The 19,915-nt window shown below is 37.7% G+C and overlaps 1 protein-coding gene across 1 annotated transcript in view; it reads left to right on the top strand.

Moving 5' to 3' along the window:
* The window catches only part of LOC150075212 (glycine receptor subunit alpha-2-like), a 59,062-nt gene extending 47,845 nt beyond the window's left edge, over positions 1-11,217 (top strand). Inside the window, exons 8-9 of the mRNA XM_090389098.1 lie at positions 1,556-1,591; positions 10,426-11,217. Coding sequence (XP_090245224.1) covers positions 1,556-1,591; positions 10,426-10,599 — 210 coding nt within the window. The 3' untranslated portion in view covers positions 10,600-11,217. The remainder of the gene's footprint in view (positions 1-1,555; positions 1,592-10,425) is intronic.
* The last annotated feature ends 8,698 nt before the right edge of the window (positions 11,218-19,915 follow it).

The following is a 19,915-nucleotide window of genomic DNA, read 5'->3' as shown; positions in this document are numbered from 1 at the left end:
GAAATCGAAACGTTTACATCTGATTGAAGTAATAATTCGATAAATTCGTTGTTTGTTGAGTTTACTGCTCAAATTTCAGATCCTTTCGTGTCTTAAAAGTTATTTTCACTCCATTTAATCCATTATTCACTCTCTATTTTCGTTTAAATCCGTATTCAACTTGAAATATTAATTAAGTGTGGAATAATTAAGTTAAAATTCAGGTGTTATTGATAAACAAAAGGATCTCGTTGTTCAAGTATCGATTTTCTGCTGCCAGAGTAATTTAGATAAGAAATTATACGAATCAAACTTATCCATTAAGAAGATAAATGTGATTTCCGTTTTGTTTTTCTGTCAATGTGTATTTTATGATACGAGAACCGTTTGTTTTTATATACGATGCAGACTCTTGGAAAAAGGTTCGAAGATTTATCACGGTGGTCGTGCCATTAGGGGCACGTTGACTATGTGGTGAAATGATGCAATAATTCATATGTAGCACTAAACGACTGGTACAATGCGATGGGATCAATACTAAACGCCAGGAGATAAATGGAAGCTAGTAGAAAGCATTAATGTCATACTACGTCACGGACAGAGCTATAAACCTTAAAAGGAATTCCCAATTTAGGATTAAGCTTCCATATACGAAGTTCTGGCCAATATTCTATGCATGTAACCCTTAAAACTTTGCTCTGTACGGATAGTTTAACAACGGATATTAAAGGGGGAAAGTCGTATGTTCAAATATGGGTCGACTAAACATTGCACTATTATGAAAGTTTGTTGGTTGGCAGCGCGATAACTATTTTCTGATCAAAATTCTAGTCTCGTGTACTATTATTGATATAATAAATGAAAGAACAGTTCAGGGGTCTGGTTTGGTTGCCTTCTTTCATACTTAGACACTTCGTTCTGTTCTAACACACTCGCTTCTACGTGGGATTTAAAAAATCGTCCCTTTTTTATCTAAAATGTCCACTAAGGTTGATCATTCTCATTTACTTTAAGTATATTAGCATTGAAATGTTAAACAAACCCCGTTTACGTTACTTTTAATGGAGAATTTTGTTTTAGACACCATATTTTATTTAAACTACGCAAATGTGGTGTAAAACTAAAATAATATGAGATTGTTGAAGCTAAAAGTAAATAAGGCATCCTCAATATTTTTACGCACATGTACAATTTTAGCTCTTTTATACGAACTATCCGTTTAGATGGTTTATAGAAAACATCTGATGAGAGCCCAATAAGTCCTGAAACGGATTGTAATGGCAAAATCTAAGCTTTTAAACTACTTATTTAAGTAGTTCAATACCAAGGCAACTCGTAAAGGTGAAGTTCCTTCTGCTATGATCACGAAAATCATTTAGTAAGCAGTTTAAATCCAACTGGCCCCAGAAATACAAACAAAAAGGGAGGGAAGGTCCCCCCTCCTACTTTTCATAACGGCATAATTTAGAAAAAGGTATAACTTCCTGCTTTTGTCTCTCTCTTATGTACTATAGTTTGAGAAACCGTACTAGATTTTTGAGAATTAAGTTTTGATTTAATTAATTTTTAATTTCAGATTCAAGATAAAGATGGAATGAATGGAAATCAACAGGTAACGTACATATATATATATATATTTTTTTTTTTTTTTTTTTTTCAAATTTTAGTGAATACGCAAACGGTGTATATACACTGATGTTGAAAAAAAAAATGGAAACACCATTTATTTGAAAGTAGTGCAATACCAGTGCAACTCTTCGCGAAGGCAAAATTTGTTCTTCTATCTATGGATTGCAGATTATTTTGGAAAGGCAGTGTACATCCGAAGTATCTCTAGTCACCTTACACTCCAACATATAAATTATCCACTAGTGACAAATCTTGTCAAACAAAACGATGACATCTAGATGAAATATTAATAAATATTCACATAATTGATATAAATGGCGTCGGTAATTCAAATATTCCGTACGTTAGCGTTACGTGGTATTACGGAAGGTTCAATAGACCGTCACAGAGGATCAAACCTGACCCAGTCTCGAAAACAGATAACTGTGTGAAAGCGTTCCGGGCAACTGTGTGTGACAAAACGTTGCAGAACAGCTGTGTCATCGGGGGTGTTAGGAATTATGATAATGATGATAAATCCGTTGGAGGAGAGAAAGCGGTATTTGAAGATATAACGGAATTAATGACGGACGCTACTAGTTCCGCCAGAAATCAACAGAAGCCGCTCGAACCGTATATTCAGCACACGGACAAACAGCACTGCTTAACTTGTAAACATCTGTGCAGTATTAGCTAATTACAGTGGAATGGTAAGGTGGAGGATGATGGATAAAGGGGGAAAGATAAATGGATAAATGGGATGAATTTCGTGATGGATAAATGGGATGCTTGAGCACATTCTCTTAAAAAAAGAAAGAAAAAAAAGTTTATCCAAAAAATTCCCTTTAAGGAGCAAAAAAATTTATTCAGACAGCTTAATAGTGGCTGTTATTTATAAAAAAATAAACTGATTTTATTAACATTAAAAATTTAATTATTGGGTATTTGTAGATTTTTCGTAATGCTGTTATGATATAACTGATTAAATATTTAAAAAACTGTTCATACTATCTTTTTTATTAATTGTTATTGAAATTTATGAATTAACTTGAATAATTAATTGTAATTCATTACTAGGAAACTTTGTAGAGAAAAATTGAAACTTAGTGGGTCATGTATGGAATCGTATGCACAGCTCCAAGTGTACGCATGCGCTTATGCGCAGAGGTTCCAGACGCATTTTGTTTTTGCCTTATACAGTATTATGCAGTCAATAAAATACAATTAGGGTTAGTACTACTCTTTTATAATGTATTTTAATAAATTAATAAAACTCTATATATATATATATATATATATATATATATATATAGCATTAGCATTAGTAGAGGCATATGATGCAAGAAAGCAAGCTTATTCAGCATCAGCCAAAAAAAAAAAAAAAAACAACCACTACTCCCATTTCACCCCTCAATTTGTTCGAAATACCTGTCCAGCTGAGCCTTAAATTTGTTTAGGCTATCAACTTCAACAACAAGCGATGGAAGTCTATTCCACAAACCAACTGCCCGCTGGCTAAAGGCGAATTTCCGCACATCTATCCGACATCCGTCCTTCCTCAATTTGAATTTATGCCCTCTCAGGTGATTATTCTGAGCAAGAGGAAGAATGCCATCGGCATTGAGCATGCTCAAGCCATTCAAAGCCTTGTACACCTCTATCAGATCACCTCGGCGATGCCTAGTCTCCAGGCTCTGTAATTTGCAAAACTTAAGCCTTTCTTCGTAAGAGCAACCCTTTGTTCCATTCACTAATCTTGTTGCCCTTCTCTGTACTCGTTCCAGCAGCTCTACATCCTTCTTGAAATGAGGCCTCCAGACCTGTATACAGTACTCAAGGTGTGGCCTGACCAATGCCTTATACAAGGGAATAATCACATCCCTGTCCCTGCTAGAAAAATTCCTGTATATCATTGACAAGACACCATGAGCTACTCTTGCAGCTCGTCTGCACTGCTCAGAGAACTTCATATCTGCCTGCACAATTACCCCCAGGTCCTTTTCATTCTCTACCACTGTCAGCGTAGTACCACAGAGTTGATACGTTGCTCTGGGGTTGCTGTTTCCCATATGTAGTACTTTACATTTGTCAATGTTAAACTTCATTTGCCACCTCTCAGCCCATCTGCTCAACCTTTCCAGATCCTGTTGCAGCAGCATAGTATCAGTAGTGTCCTTAACAACCCTGCCAACCTTTGTATCGTCTGCAACCTTGGACATTAAGCCTGATACACCATCATCAATATCATTTATAAATACAGAAAACAACAATGGACCCAACACTGAACCCTGAGGAACTCCACTAATAACATTAGTCCACGTTGAGCAGTGTCCATTGATTACCACTCTCTGTCTTCTGCCACTCAACCATCCCTTTATCCATAGCAGCAATTTGCCTCGAATGCCACACTTCTCCAATTTGTGCAGCAGTCTTCCATGCGCAACAGTATCAAAAGCCTTTCTAAGATCCAAATATATAATATCAAAGTTATTCCCTGCATCCAGTTCTTTTGTGACTACATCATAGTATCCAATCAAATTGGTCAGACAAGACCTGCCCTTAACAAACCCATGCTGTGTCTGAGCTATAACTGAATTCTTGTCCAGATGATCCTGCAGTGCTTCTTTAACCAGTGCCTCCATTAATTTTCCTGGAACCGAAGTTAAACTAACAGGTCTATAATTACTTGTGTCAGCCTTTGATCCTCCTTTGTGAATTGGGGTCACATTTGCACATCTCCAGTCCATGGGTACCTCCCCTGAGTCCAAAGAAGCTCTCATAATTATGGCTAGGGGTTTGCTTACTTCCTTTGCTGCCTCCTTTAATATAACTGGATAGATCCCATCCACCCGGGTGCCTTTTTTATGTTTATCCTCAACAATTTCTCCTCCACTTTCCTCTCAGTTATTAGAAAATCATCTAGCTCACTGCCAATGTTTACTTCACCTACGGCATTCCCCTTCCTGAATAACTCCTCATGTGTGAATGTAGATGTAAAATACTCGTTTAGATTGTTAGCCACCTGAGCTGGATCCTCAACTGTTGAACCATCAACATCCAGTGGACCAATCTGATTCATCCCTTTCCTTCTTGAGTTTAAATAGGTAAAGAACTCTTTTCTGTTTTTCTTTGCATCCTTTGCCAAGGATTTCTCATAATCTGCCTTTGCCTGCCTAATCTCCTTTGTGACTTGGTTACAGACCAACTTATATCTATCATAGGCTTCCACGTCACCCATTAATTTGTATGTATCCCATGCATTTTTCTTCTCTGCCATATGTCTCATTAGTTCATCTGACAACCATTTAGGCCTGAACCTTGAACAATATTTCTTGGTTGGTATGTAAAGCCTGGTAGCTTCCAAGATTAGTTCCTTGAATGCTTCCCATTTTGAGTTTGCTGTTGGTAACATCATCAGTTGGTCCCACTGTATAGAATTTAAATACTGTCTCAGACCAGCATAGTCTCCTTTACGAAAGCAAAAACCCTTCCCTTTACCTCTGATGGTAGTTACCTCCTTGAGTAAATCCCACTTCAGCACACTGTGATCACTGCCACCCAGTGGTTCATTTATCTGCAGATTCCTAATGCATGAAGAATCACTACTGATAATCAGATCAAGAGTATTACTCCCTCTAGTTGCCTCCCGAACATGCTGGTGTAGAAAACAATCATCCAATAAATCCACAAAAGCCTTGCTAGTGTGTGAGTGACCAACGCACAAATTCCAGTCAATATCTGGGAAATTAAAATCCCCCATTATAAGACTCTCTGATTTACTGGCCCACTCTATTTCCCTGTACAGTATCTTATTATACTCATCAGAGTCATTAGGCCTATAGCACACTCCTACTCTCAATTTTGATTTACCCATGCTTATGTCACACCAAACTGACTCAACACTGCACTGTCCAGCAATGTCAACTGGCTTCACTTCCTTGGATTTTATGTGTTTTTTAACTAATAGCATAACCCCTCCTCCCTTCCTGTCCTGTCTGTCCATTCTGTAGACGTTGTATTCCCCAAATTCCAGTTCTGCATTCCTTATATCTGTGTGACACCACGTCTCTGATATCCCAACAATATCTGCCTTTGATGTTTTGAGCAATACCTCAAATTCATCAAATTTATTTACTAAACTCCTAGCATTAGTGTACACGCAAGTATACATGCACCTGTTTCTATTCTTAGCTACCCTAACACAACCCATGTGTTTACTTGTACCGCAATGACTTCCAGCAGTCTCTGAAATATCCTGCATCTTGTTTTTCAGGCTTCTGCTCATTCTAATAGAAGCAGTGCAAGAATCTCTTTCACCTCTGCCCGTGGCTACTGTCAATCTATTGGTCTTTGTCTCCCCCCAAGCTAGCAGTTTTCCGACCCACCTAACACTGCCTCGATAGCATCAGCAAATATTCTTGCACCCTTTCTATTTAAGTGTATCCCATCCCTGTAGAAGCAATCTCTCCTGTTAACAAGTACAGTCCAGGCTGGAAAAAATTCTACCCCTTGAGCCTTGCACAATCTTTCCAGGGCCGAATTGATCGACAAGGCTCTCATCATATACTCCCTCCTATCGTGTCTGGGCAGAATTGCAGACACTTTCAAATTCAACCCTATTTCACGGCTTTTTTTCAACAGTGACCTGTACTTGTTAAGCAATTCTGCCGGTCACCTACTCTTGATATCGTTAGTGCCAACGTGTACAACTATATCACCTTTTGTGCCCTTAAAAGATGATATCTGCTCTACAACGTCATCAACCTTTGCCCCTGGCAGACATACCCTGGTCCTGTTCCACCTATCCTTTTTACAAAGCATGTTCCCCGTTTCCCAGACAATTGAGTCACCAACAACTACTAGTTCCTGTTGGACCAGCGCATTCTGCCTTGGGGGCTGCCTCTGTGTTGCAAGATGACCAAGTCCAAGCTCTGGTGTTGATGTGGGCAGCTGAGAGCTTGATGGGCCCCTCAATTTATTTCCTTCGAGGGCATCCACCCTGTCCTTCAAGGTCTCATATAGGCCCATAACAACGCCGAGTTGTCGCCTAATATATATATATATATATATATATATATATATTGAATGTCCATGCATAATATCAAACTAAACGATATTACATCAATTTATTAATATCGAATAGGAACTAATCACTTTCTACTGAAATCAAATCATCCTTCCTGGCTAAAGAAAATCTATCAAAATTGAGATAAATATACATACACTGAGTGGACAGAAATTATGGGATACCTACCTAGTAACGGGTAGGCCCACCTTTCGCCCGGATAAGGGCAGTCGCACGACGAGACATTGAATCCACAGTTCACGAAACCGTTCCACAGGTATTTTCATCCATGCTTGCTGCACTGTACATAATTCCGCCGCATTCCTGGGTGGAGGATCCAAAGCTCGAACGGACCTTTCCACAGCATCGCAAAGATGCTCCACAAGGTTCATGTCCGGTGAACGGGGATGCCATTCCATGGTTGTAAAATCTGCGGACTGCTCTTCGAACCATGTTCTTGTCACCACAGCTCTGTGGAGAGGCGCAGTGTTCTGCTGGAAGAGTCCATTGCCTGTGGGTGCACAATGACCATGAAGGGATACAGATAGTCTGCAAGGATGGACACGTAATCTGGACCGTTCGGAGATGCGTCTAAGCGTACTAGAGGTCGCAACGTGTGCCAGTTGAACACGCCCCACACCATTACCGACCGTCCACCTGCCTGAACACCTTGTTGACATGATTGGCGCATAGCTTCGTGCATTTCCGCCAGATACGCACCTTCCCGTCCGCTCGAAAAAACTGAACTCATCTGACCAGGATACCCATCTGCAATCATCGAAGGTCCAGTGTCGACGTTCTTTCGCTCAGTTGAGGCGTAGCGTCCTCTGTCGTAGTGTTAGCAATGGGACTCTGGTGGGTTCCATAACCTATTGCGGCTAATGATCACCTGATGATCTTGATGGAGACGTTTCTGGCACCTTCCTCATTGAAGTCGGGGGTGATTTGTGCCACTTTCGCTCTCCGGTTGGCTGAAACTGCGAGAAAGACGTCGAGACACATTCATCCACCATCTTTCTCTGCGCACAGCGCTGTCCACGATGAGATGTCATTCCGGAAATGGTGTATTCCCGATACACCCTTGATACTGTCGAACGGAGATGGTGCAATTTCTGTACCACCTCCCCGATAGAGTGACCCATGCGTCGGGCACCCACTATCATCCCTCTTTCAAAGTCGGTTAACTCACGACGTTTATCCATACTAACATCGAATTACCGTCTACGTGAATACAGTGTACCTATATACCTGCGAAGTGGTGGGTTCGTCCACTAGCGAGTGGGGTAACAGCGTCGGGTTGCCAAGAAACCAGGTATCCCATGAATTCTGTCCTTCCAGTGTAGATCAGCAGTGTGTGTTTAACTGTAATACGACTACATTAGAGAACTACTCCTCAAATTAGCTCAGCAGCTTTGTAGGCAAATTTCATGATTTTTTTTTTTTTTTTTTTACCAAAACGATTCGTGATGCAGAATCCATCCAAAGATCTTTCATTTATGCATTAATTTTCCACGAAAAAATGACTATTAGAGAATCGCAAATGACAAATAAACAAATTTTTTTTTTTATTTCTCACGCGCGACTTCTTGACTATCAGACTAAGTATAAAAGAAATATTTATCTCAATTTTCTATGCAAGCTTTCATCCAGTATCATTTTTTTCGCCCAAGAGCTCAGGCACTAAAAAGCCATGTTTTTTTTTATTGACCAAGAAGACGTTTGTATAACTCATTTATGCCGGTTCACAAAAAGCAATATTTCATCTTCCTTAATACTTTGTGCTGATTCATCTCCCTCTATTCAACTCAATGGGGGAAGAATTAAAATTCTGCACTTTCAGTAGAATTCTCCCTCTCATCCACTGGCCAAGACTGAAAATTAAGATTTAGTAATAACTCAGCGATATTTGCTGTTTTAAGGGTTTTTTGTCAAAACTAACTGCTGACTCATCAGTTCAACACATTTATCTGTGCGAACGACTTTTCGCATTTTGAAAGCACTTTTATTAAAACAGCAAAATTAAATAAAGCTATGGAGATAAACTTTTATGCTTTTTGTTAAAAAGAGCAATTTTTAAAAAAAGAAGGTGACAACTTGCCGAGTTTGCGTTAGGTGACTGATCACAAATTATAAAAACGATATTTCTCATAAGGACAAATCAAGGAACAGAACTCAATATTAGTAATATTTCTCTTATAAAAATGTATAAAATATTTAATAAAGTAATATGTATAATCCTTCAAATATTAATTATATTAGTAATTTTAATTATTTTACAGTAATTTAATTAATTTCTTTAAACACCATTTTAAGTGTATCGTAGTGAAGTGAACTACAAATTGGATACAGCGATCACAACTGAACTAGTATCGGTTTTTGGCTCATAATGACAACTGAACTATTATTTATCGGTTCTCAATAGTATCATTTTGGCTCATGATATACAGTTCCCCAGTGAGTAACGATACTGAAAATATTGTGAATGACAATCGATAAATCGGAACAGTGTAAAAATCAAAAAACCGATAAGATCGTTTATTTTCTTCATAAGATGGATAAAGTTTTATGGGCAATAAATACATCGATACTACAGAAAATGTGAAACATCAAGTATGTAGACTGTTTATAAAAGAAAGTATAAATTGTATTGGTAAGTACATACATAGCCAGTGAAATGTATATTTTATGATAAATAAATAGATTTATCATGGAAGGGGATAATGCTACCTTCATTCTTAACGAGTTGCCTTGGTATTACACTACTCTTAACAGATAGCTTCTAAAATTGATTTCATAACTGTTTTGTCTGTATGTTATCACTAGAAACCACCTATTATCTAATGAGGGACCAGTTAGTCTTGAAATGGGGCGTCATAGCAGTCTCATCTTTTAAACTTTGGAGAGGCCATCTGTTTATAAAGTAGTGCAATACGAAGGCAACTTGTTGCAAAGGAAAGTTTGTTCTGTAGTCAGAATTAAGACCATTGCATTATTTCTGCAGTTTAAATCCTGCACTAATCTATATAAAGAAAGAAATTACAATTTTCGCATGGATTCTTATGACAAATGCAATCGTTAATATTTGTACCGTATTGCTTTCTTAATATTTTCGGATTGTAAAATATTGTATGCATTGGCCTTCGCAAAGAGATGCCCTGTTATTGCACTATAAGTACTTTGAAGCAATTTTTTTCCTTGTTTATTCTCTTTTAGACACTATATGCTCTCTGACGAGAGATCAGCAAGTCCTGAAAGAGGCTACCATAGTAGTGTCACATCGTTTAAATAAATGGCAGTTTAGATTTTTTTTAAAGTGTGTTGAGTGGCCGATCTGCATGTTGTGCAGGCCAAAAAAACAGGGAACAACTGACAGGAAAAACCCCATCCCCTCATGCTGAAATCGGCCACAGCCCAGCTCGAAGAGGGACTGAGCATGAGATTGGGAATGTACTGGTATTAGTTGGCCGTCCAGTTTCAATTGGTCATCTGGCTTATATTTACCATCCAGTTTTAAATTCAGGTGGCTGCAGGGCTCCCAACTTTATATAAATAATTTAAAAAATAGTGACTGTACACTTCACAGCTATGTATTTTTATTTTATTGTCTTAAACAATATCTAAATTAAATACAAAATAAATGGGGTACAGAAAAAGCAAATAACAAAACTTTCGTGCCACTTAATAAATTTAAGAATATAAGATTACACTTTATTAATTGTTATTCTAAGTTTTTCATTTCTCTCTCTCTTTTTTTTTTTCAATTTTTTTAACAGATGACAAAACTGCAACACGAATCTGAAGATGAAGCTGAAAAGATTCCGCAGTTGAAAGCGTACACTGGATCTTACAAGATTTCTGCAAAACGTATAGATAAAATGTGCCGCATTGGATTTCCAACATTATTTCTCATCTTTAACGTGCTCTATTGGCCGTATTACTTGCTATAAATTCAGATAACAACCCGCATGAATGATAAAGAAAAGGTTGTTTGAGACTGGTAAACTCACAGACATCACAAGTGGCTTGAGATTACTCGGAGTCAATTCTTTGTGACTGTTATACAGTTGTTCACACGATTATTAGAAATGGGTCTGGTTCTGGCGAGAGAATTTACCTTTCGCGGTTCCATCAAAAAAAAAAAAAAAAAAAGTTAGCTCAAAAATTTAATTTGGTATCAACTACCCATTCATAATGGTGCTCTGTTGTTAGAATATTGAAATATTTTGTCTTGTCGATGTTACTTCAATAATTAAAATCTATTTTTGCTCTAGACTAGCATAAGAAATCATCTGAAAATATCCGTATAACATATCCAATAGAGTAGTGATCAGAAGGATAGATTTTAGCGTTATGTCCATCTTCGTGTTGAATTCCTAATATATGAGGGTTTTAGAGAACGGGCAGAGTGGATGATGATGCTAATTAAGAAATATAGTAATGTTTAAGCAGAAATCTTGATTCATAAACGCGAGATTCTTAAAAGAATTCATTTCTGTGGAAAAATGAATTAATCAAATGGAAACAAAATAAAATCAAAAATAAATATATCTTCTTCCTAAAGATTTTTTTTTTTCAGTTTTTTCATTGCTTAACCTCTACTATTTTTAGTTTATCGCTTTCATATAGAGCTTTAGAAAAAGTAAAATAATTAGCTTCATATACAATTCCACTTTTTATTGCTCGATTCTCCGAAGTATCAGTGATAAAAGAATTTATTGTTCTCTCAGCTGTCATACACATCCAGCTTTACTAATGACTGGTGGGGCCACAGTCAACGAATACAGATCTTTGTTTTGTTCATGTCAGGTATGAATTTGTCACTGCTGAGGGTATTCATTTGTGGAGTTACAAACAGGAAACAGAATGGTGTAAAAGGAATAGGAATTGTTTGATACAACAGCTATATAATGTTATAGTACAGGTTAGGGCAATATCTTTCTAAACTAGAGAATTCGTAGATTTGCTTCGAATGCTCACCACGGTTTTGACCCTGGTCTGGGTAATGGCATACATTTTGAATATAATAACGATATACTTTACTGGGGCAGTGCTTGTTTATTTAAATCAAGTAGAACTGTTCTAGGGCTACTCGTCGTGAAATTCCTCCACAAATATGCAATTGATGCATTCTAGTAAACCTAGTTTTCTCCCAGCTACAAAATTGAGGATATTGTCCTAACCTTTACATTAATTATAATTCAGATTATTCATATAAAGCTAAGATTTCTACCTGTGTCAAAAGTTAGCATGCATCTCTGTAAATAATAATCTATAAAAGTTACTCGACTAAATGGTAATAAGATGTCGAGTTTCTTTCTTATATCTGTTCAACTTAACACATCATATCACTTTGTTGATCTGTGTTGGCTTTCACATCAGAACTTGTCTGTCTGAGCTCAAAGTCATGTCGACAGATTTTTCTTATATTATTCTTAATATGTAGATCATTACATTCTGATTAGCCACTGTTTAATCGATAGTATTTTGGAGTAGACAATTTTTGCATGCCCTCTCACGAGCACCCCATAGTTTATAGCAAAACACGAAGGAATGGTCGGTTGAAAATAAATGCATAGTAAAAGTAATTGTATAACACCAGAAAGACTTATTTTTGTCTGTTAGAGATTTAAATAATCCAAAGATAATACATACTTTTCGCTTGAAAATATACTTATTAATACTTATTAATAAAATTAAATTTGTCAGAAAGAAAGGAAACGCTTACAAGACATCAGAATTCTAAAACAAATTTGAAAATAGAATGTGCCCAGCTTTTTCATTTTCAGCACTAATATAAGAAGGGGTTATTTTAAACTGAAGATATATTTATAAACTTCTTTGACAAAAATTCATCTTCCTTTTTTCTTTTAAGTCAAAAAGGTTGGTTTTAGATGATTAGTTTTGAAAAAAAAAACGAAAAACGTAGTTTCCCGTGTGAAGGTAACATTTTTAAAACATTTTCCATCCATTAAACAGGAAGCATCAATAGTGCATTTAAATTCTTGGTTATTGACTAATGGATGCTGTTTCTACTGATTACACTCATTTTTATTGATTTTTTTCCCCTAATTTAATTTTAACGTAAGTTACTGTACTTAATATCAATATACACAAAATTTACTTCTGTATTAGCGAATATTAAACTTTTAGAGCCGAAATTTCTCTTCAAAAACAAATCGAATTTAGTTGGCAATAAATACCTCTTTCGTCTTTATAAATTACACAGCTTTAAGAGGAAAGATGCCTAGTAACCAACTCCTTAGCAACCGACAAGCAGAGCCTCTAACGGCGAATCCTAGAAACAACACATCTCATGTTACCATATAAGCAAATTTATTTAGGATGAAAGAGAAACTGTATATTTGTGAATAATACTCAAATTTCTGTTGTTTTTATTTAAAACAACTTTTATTGTACAATGCATGAAAAAAATTAATTTCATAATCGAAAGGAAGTCGTGATATGTTTAGTATAGATAAAGGATCCGTTCTATTATGTAAATAGAGATTAATATTAGAATTTGTTCTCTATATTAAGACAAATGTAAGTGTGCTAAAATAAAATATTTATCGTGAAAATAATGCCTCGATTCTGTCTTTCCTTTGTTGAAGTCTTAATATGCATAACTTGCCACTATAACAAGAGATACGTGTGAATATTCGCTGATTCACTCAAGACATACAAATGGTGAGAAGAATCAATGGGTTGAAAACGTAATAGGTTCCATGAACACAAACATCAGTTGTGTGGTGATGCGGAAGTCGCTCTTCAATCATTCGACTACGCTGGTTTAAGTGTCAAGTCAACATCACTCTAACCTAAGACGTGCCAGAAAAGCACTGGAGAATTAAGCAGGCTATATAAATGTCGGTACACACAACCTTAAGGCTAAGACAACTTTAGTCGTAGATAGGATGTAGTCTCGTGGTCTTCGTGTGTGTGCATTTGTCTCTGCTGCTCCATCCTATCAGCAAGTGGTAAGTTAAGGTGTCGACGTACTGTTTATTTTGGCCAGAGCACTTCTCGTACATCGTGCTTAAGATTGTTTTGTTGGATGATAGCAATCTTAACATAGATCACATCGTATTCCTTCCTGAGATTATCGAACCACTTTCGCATAGGTCAGGGTGCAAATAGCCTGCTGCATTATCATGAACTTTTATTCTCCCACAAGGCGGCGCCAGAGGTCATACATAATAAAGAATTATACTGAAACATTTATGAATCTTACTCTTAGATGGAGCGAACAACATTCACATAAGATGTTTGAAGAAATTAATGTTAGTGACATCTTCCAGTAACTATGTCAAAGCTCAATAAAACAGCCACGATCATAGAACTGGTCCTTTGTGGAATGAAAAGGAATTAAACTGGGGTTGTTTTTATGGTAGAGGGCCAGAAGGCTATGACACTTTGTTCAAGTGTATAAAAGTAGATTTGTACATAATTAGGAAAATACCTAAGTGCTTTCTTGTTTTTTTTTTTTTTTTGTTGTTCATAAAAAATTACATTCCGATTCAGAACAGCTTATTTTTCTTAATTCGAAATTTTTCCAACAAGATTTTTTTAGGTATAAATGAAGATTCTTTGTTATTTTTATACTTTCCACAGCATCGATTCTTTTAGAACACAGATTTCTCTGTTTTTTGATGCATAGCTTCTTTGCTGTGCTGGATGTAATGAGTCCAATAATCTACCACACGATCCTTTCATGTTAACATTGACAAAAAGAAATACAGGGTGTCCCAAAAGTAACTGCGTATTTTGGTGAAATAGTTATTTTCAAATAAATTTCATTACAAGTATATTTATTATTTTTTTAAATAAAACAAGTATTTTTAATGCGTTAGAGATGTTATTATAATTTTTATTAATTTTTTAATATTTTCTTTTCAAACCCATAATTCGTGATGAATTTTCAAGAGCGATTTTTTGTTGTAACGTCCCGCATCAAAGAAATGAAGTTTTTTGAAATTAGGGAAAGTTTTCAAGGAGATGTCATAGTCCCGGCCCTACAGGCAATGTGATTCGTACGCTGATGAACAAGTTTAAAAGAACTGGGTCTGTGCGTGAAGAGGAGTGATGTGGACGCCAAAGGACAGCACTGAATCAATTCGAGAATTGTTCGAAGAGGACCTAAAAATTCAGTTAGGGAGGGATCTCGAAGACTGAACATACCCAAGATCGATACTGATGCCCTACCACATCCAACTGTTGCATGGCCTGCGTGAAGATTTTCCACGTCGAGCAGCAATGTGTGCAGAACTTGTCGATCAAATCCAAAATAGCAGCTTAATGGATAATTTGTTCAGTGATGAGAAGACTTTTCACACTTGTGGTAAAATCAATCTCCACAATTGTATCTGGGCTTCCCAAAAACCATCTGAGTTCACAGAATGGCAAAGAGACTCCCCTAAAGTAAATGTGTGACTTGGGAGTGACGAAATCAAATATTTATGGATCTTAACCTTTTTGCAGGAACTGTGTACTGTTGACTTGACACGCTTCAGCAGTTTCTTGAACCCCAACTTCTTGATAATGGTGTTATTTCAAGTGTAGTGTTTCAGCAGGATGGAGTCACCATGTCATTATGCTCAAACTGTCCAGGAATATCTCAACAGGCGCTTTCCGAATCGGTGGATCGGGCGTAGAGGACCTAGACCTTGGGGGACGCGTTCTCCCGATTTAACTCCTTTGGATTTTTTTGCTTGGGGTTTCATAAAATCAAAGGTTTATAGCGAGAAGATTAATAAGGAAGTTAACTAAAAATAAAATACCATAACAAAAATATGTATTTGTTTATAGAATGCGAAAGGGAAAATATAATCTCACTCAACTGTGTGAAGTTCACTAAAGCCACCTCTTGTCTAAAATGAAAGATGGGTCGATAGCAAAGGGCGCAGTGTCATGAGTTGAAGGCAGACACTATCCTATAGTTTGTCATCAATCTCCCGAATCCCGGGAAAATCTAGTCAGAGCCCCTACATAACTCTGACCCACTTTTAACATCCATCTTCTGCTTAAAATGCGAAATTATGTCCGTGTTATCGTGGCATATAATTAATAAAAGACAGCGCAGTTGGCTAACGATCTCAGTACTAATTCAGAACAGCTTCTGCCACAATTAGAGCGCGTTACTTAATGGTAACCCCAAAAAGTACAATTTGTTTGATATGTGGTTACCAATTTAAGAGACTACAGATGGAAGTTGGACACTGAATATTTCTAATCGGGGACATAAGAATCGTATCTCAGCGTCTAAGGGCTCATAAAATGCTATTAAAACCATCGCGGTTGAGTAATTAAGCAAGAATGTCTGAGACACCAAATCGCGAATCCTAATCACCACGCGCGTTACTATTTTTATTATCACGAATATTATAATTCAAATTTACAGTTAAAAGTTTAAATGCTATTACTATTTATTCGTAATAAGGTGCCAACACCCTGATTGCTGTTTCAATGACTACTGCTGACACAAAGAATCCAATCTATAACGCCCCAACACTGGATTACACCCATGAAAGCAAAAGATAATATAAAACTAAGCCTTATTTGATCCCTTTATTGAAAACTGCGCGCAGCGCCCTCTAACGGACGAAAGAGTAACTATCCATTGAATTTTCTTCAAGACGCTTCCTCTTTTCGGGATGATGGCGTAGCACTTTATTATTAAAAGGGGTTGCATTAGTCGCTCGCGCACTTTTAATAACGTAACAGTAAATGCATTTTCATTAAGTGTTTAAGAGCACGAGCCGTTTAATGATGAGTGTTCGCTGATGTGTGAACTATAAACGGGAGGAATACGCGCAGTGTACGGAGTTAATGGAGCGGGTGGAAGCGGGTTCCGCTACAGAGGAGGCCCTTCCCGTTAAAGTAAGTATGAAGGTGCACAAATGGTTTCGTCACATCGGTGGGAGTGCGAATGAATGCCATAAAACATGGGTCGTTTGTCAGAGCGAGGCAGTGTTGGCTTCCACGTGATGTTATGCGTGTGGGTGGGAGGGGGGGGGACCACTCATCACACGTGGTCCCTGGAAGTAAATAAGCGAGTGACTTTCATTTTTAAGCGTATTTTATGTTTATTACTTCGTTAAATATTCATTGCTTCGTTTCATGAAAAGGAAACTAATTAAAAAGATTAAAAGCTAAGCATTTTTTCTACGTTCATTTATTGTTTTCATTCTTAGTGCGCATGCTCTGAACGAGATATTTACTTAAAGACAGCCATAATTTTTTTTGGTTATTCTATTCTTATTGTGAGGAGAGGGAAAGGTATGTGGTGTAGTGTTATACCACGTCGATTTATTTTAAAATTCATTTTTTGAAGTGTTAGTATATCAATCTATAGTTAAAATATTGGTAACGTTTCAAGCTAATACCGAACCCTGTCTTCAGGCCTTTTTAGCAGGGGGAAATACTCGCCTCAAAACTCTTCCTCTGCTAAAAGAGGCCTGATGAAGGGGTACACTAGAACCTTGAAACGTTGCCAATTTTTAAACTGTAGATCGATGCGTTAATTCGATAGATACATTTTTAAACAAATTCACGTGGTATAACACTGCACTTAGTTGCCATTTAATCTGTACGTGTCCTATTTTCACTGAAGCACAAGGGTGGGGATTATAAATGAGGAGATATTGGATTTTCTGTTTGCTGGACGAAAAACCTGAGTTTCCGGGAGAAAAACCATTCTACTCGCCTGAGACCGACTAACTCGGCCATGTTGTGAAAAAGACCCATGAAAATTCGTCCTGTCATCGATGGGACTCAAACTTAGGTCTTTTCCACTTGGTGTGGGGAGGACAGCGATCCTACCAACTGTGCTACACATGATGTCCAGGAGGGACAGAGAAATAAAGAAAACAGTCAGGAGAAACAGAGATAAAAAAAAATAGGAGAAACGCAAGGAGAGAAAAATAAGAGAAAATATAGAGAAAGAAATGAGAGAAATACAGCAACATGGAAAGAGAGAAATAAGGGAAAAATACAAGCGGAATACAGAGGAAACTAAGATGAAATAGTACAGGAGATACAGAGAAGAAAAATAAGAGGAACACAGCATAGGGGAGAGACAGAAGTAGGAGAAATAAAAGAAACAGCGTAGGTGAGAGAGATTAAATACAGCATAAGAGGAACAGAAAAAGAAAGATCTAAGGAAACAGTACAGAAGGAGGAAGAGGATAGAGAGAAACAGAGAAAAATCGGACAAATACATCATAGGAGCAGTAAAGGAAAGGGAAGGGATGAAGAGCGAAATAAGATGAACACGCACAGGAGAAAGAGGAATTAAATCTGACAGAGGGCGGGGGGGTGGTTGAAAATAAAAAACACGAAAGTATTAAAGTAGTTTGGAATTTTGAAAAGCGGGCAACTTTCACTTGTTTTATAGCCTGCACGGGTTGCGTTCCGTGTCAAGAACACTCACTAGTGCAGGAAAGCGAACTCGCTCTAAGAAGAAAAGGGTGGCAAAGATGCACGTGATAAACTCTTTCTTAGCGAAATCGATGTTCCGGAAGAACAGTCGCCGGCGCCCGCAGCAGCAACTTTCGGCAAGAAACCAGAAAACACCTTACGTCATCAATATCAATTAGTGTCCGGGAAGGACAGGCGACACCAGAATGACAGACTGTAATTAGGTCACGTGTACCATCATTTAAAAGTATGCACGCGTTATTAGGGAAGCAAGAGCGGCAGCGGATGTCAGCTGCTTTACGGGGGGCCTGTTGAGCCGGCGTCTGACTCAGCCACTCGTGTAAGAACGCAACTGTAAAAGACCTCGCGCAGAAGCCACTCCTGGGGAGGGAAGGGGCAAAAAGAGTCCGTCGAAGCTTTGCACAAACTTCCGCATTCGCGTGAGTAGTATTAACGTGTTCAAAGGAAAATCACTTAACGTATTTCTTTCCTTTTCTTCTTCTTCTTCTCCTTCGCCGTTACAGTTTCGTTAAATACGACATCATTCGCGGACGACAGAGGTCGTAAAACGTTAACGGTACAAAATCTGCACTCGAGATGCCGAAGAAAGCAAAGCGCTTAGTCACGCGCGAAGAACGCCCTCCCCCTCCCCCCAATTCGCGGAACACTGCCTAGAAAAACAGAAAGAGAAAACTCATTTGAGAAAATGGAATTTTGAAGTTGTAAAACGAAATAGGAGCACTCGGGAAGTTGAAGGAAGGTCTGTGCAGTCGCTCGAGTGTCTCGAAGTTATGGAAAATGTTTCCGATAAAGCATTTCTCCTTTCTGTTCGTTTCTCAACATCTAAGACGCGATTGGACGGCCGGGGGGTGGTGTAGTTGCCAATTTATATTTCTTAACATTGTTAACGCCGGTAGCACGTGCAAACGAGCACCTCGGAATGGATATGCACAGCCGATTGCGCGATAGAGGGGCGAAAAAAAAAAAGGAGGTACCCAATTTGAGACGGAAGATGAAGCAGCAGCAATTCTCCAAGATATGGGGACAGCACTTTCCGGATAGCTGGCTGAAAATTGAAATATAAAACGAATCAAATCTTTGGATATTGCAGACGAAATTAATGATACGATATTGTAAAGAAAAAATACTGATTATAGATACAGATGTAGCAGAAAAATCAGACAATCCAGCAGCAAAGCCTTGTGGGAAAGAAAAACTTGGCGGTCATCATCCGTTTTCAATCCACTGAAGGCCTCTCCAGCAACTTTCCAGTCCTTTCTGTTTTGTGCAATGGCCATCCATTTACTACCCACAAACTCATGAATTTCATCTGCCCATCTCTGTCGTTTTCTTCCAGGTTTTCTTCTAGCTCCTCTTGGTACTGTTCTCTTATTTTCTTAGTCCATCTGTCATCATGTCTTCGAGCTATGTGTCCTGCCCAAGACCATTTTAGTTCTTTAGTTTTGATAAGAATGTCCTTTACTTGAGTTTGCTGCCTAATCCATGTGTTTCTCTTCTTATCTAACAGTCTGATTCCCAATATGATTCGTTCCATTCTTCGCTGTGTAGTTCTTAGCTTCTCTTCCATTCTTTTGGTGAGTGCCCAAGTTTCACTTCCATAAGTCATGGTGGGGAGTATACATTGGTTCATTATTTTACGTTTCAGACAAACTGGGATATTGCTCTTCAGTATGTGACTATATTTCCTGAATGCTATCCATCCAAAATTTATTCTTCTCTTGACTTCCAGCCATTTATCATTATTACAGCTAATAACTTGTCCCAGATAAGTATATGACTCCACCTTTTCAATTACTGCTCCTCCAATCATTATTTCCCTTTCCGTGG

Source organism: Mastigoproctus giganteus, chromosome 14 (genome assembly GCF_048544385.1).
Source record: "Mastigoproctus giganteus isolate SK-2022 chromosome 14, ASM4854438v1, whole genome shotgun sequence".
NCBI classification, from domain to species: Eukaryota; Metazoa; Arthropoda; class Arachnida; order Uropygi; family Thelyphonidae; genus Mastigoproctus; species Mastigoproctus giganteus.
Note: the sequence above shows the minus strand (reverse complement) of the source record. Positions and strands in the feature narration are given on the sequence as shown.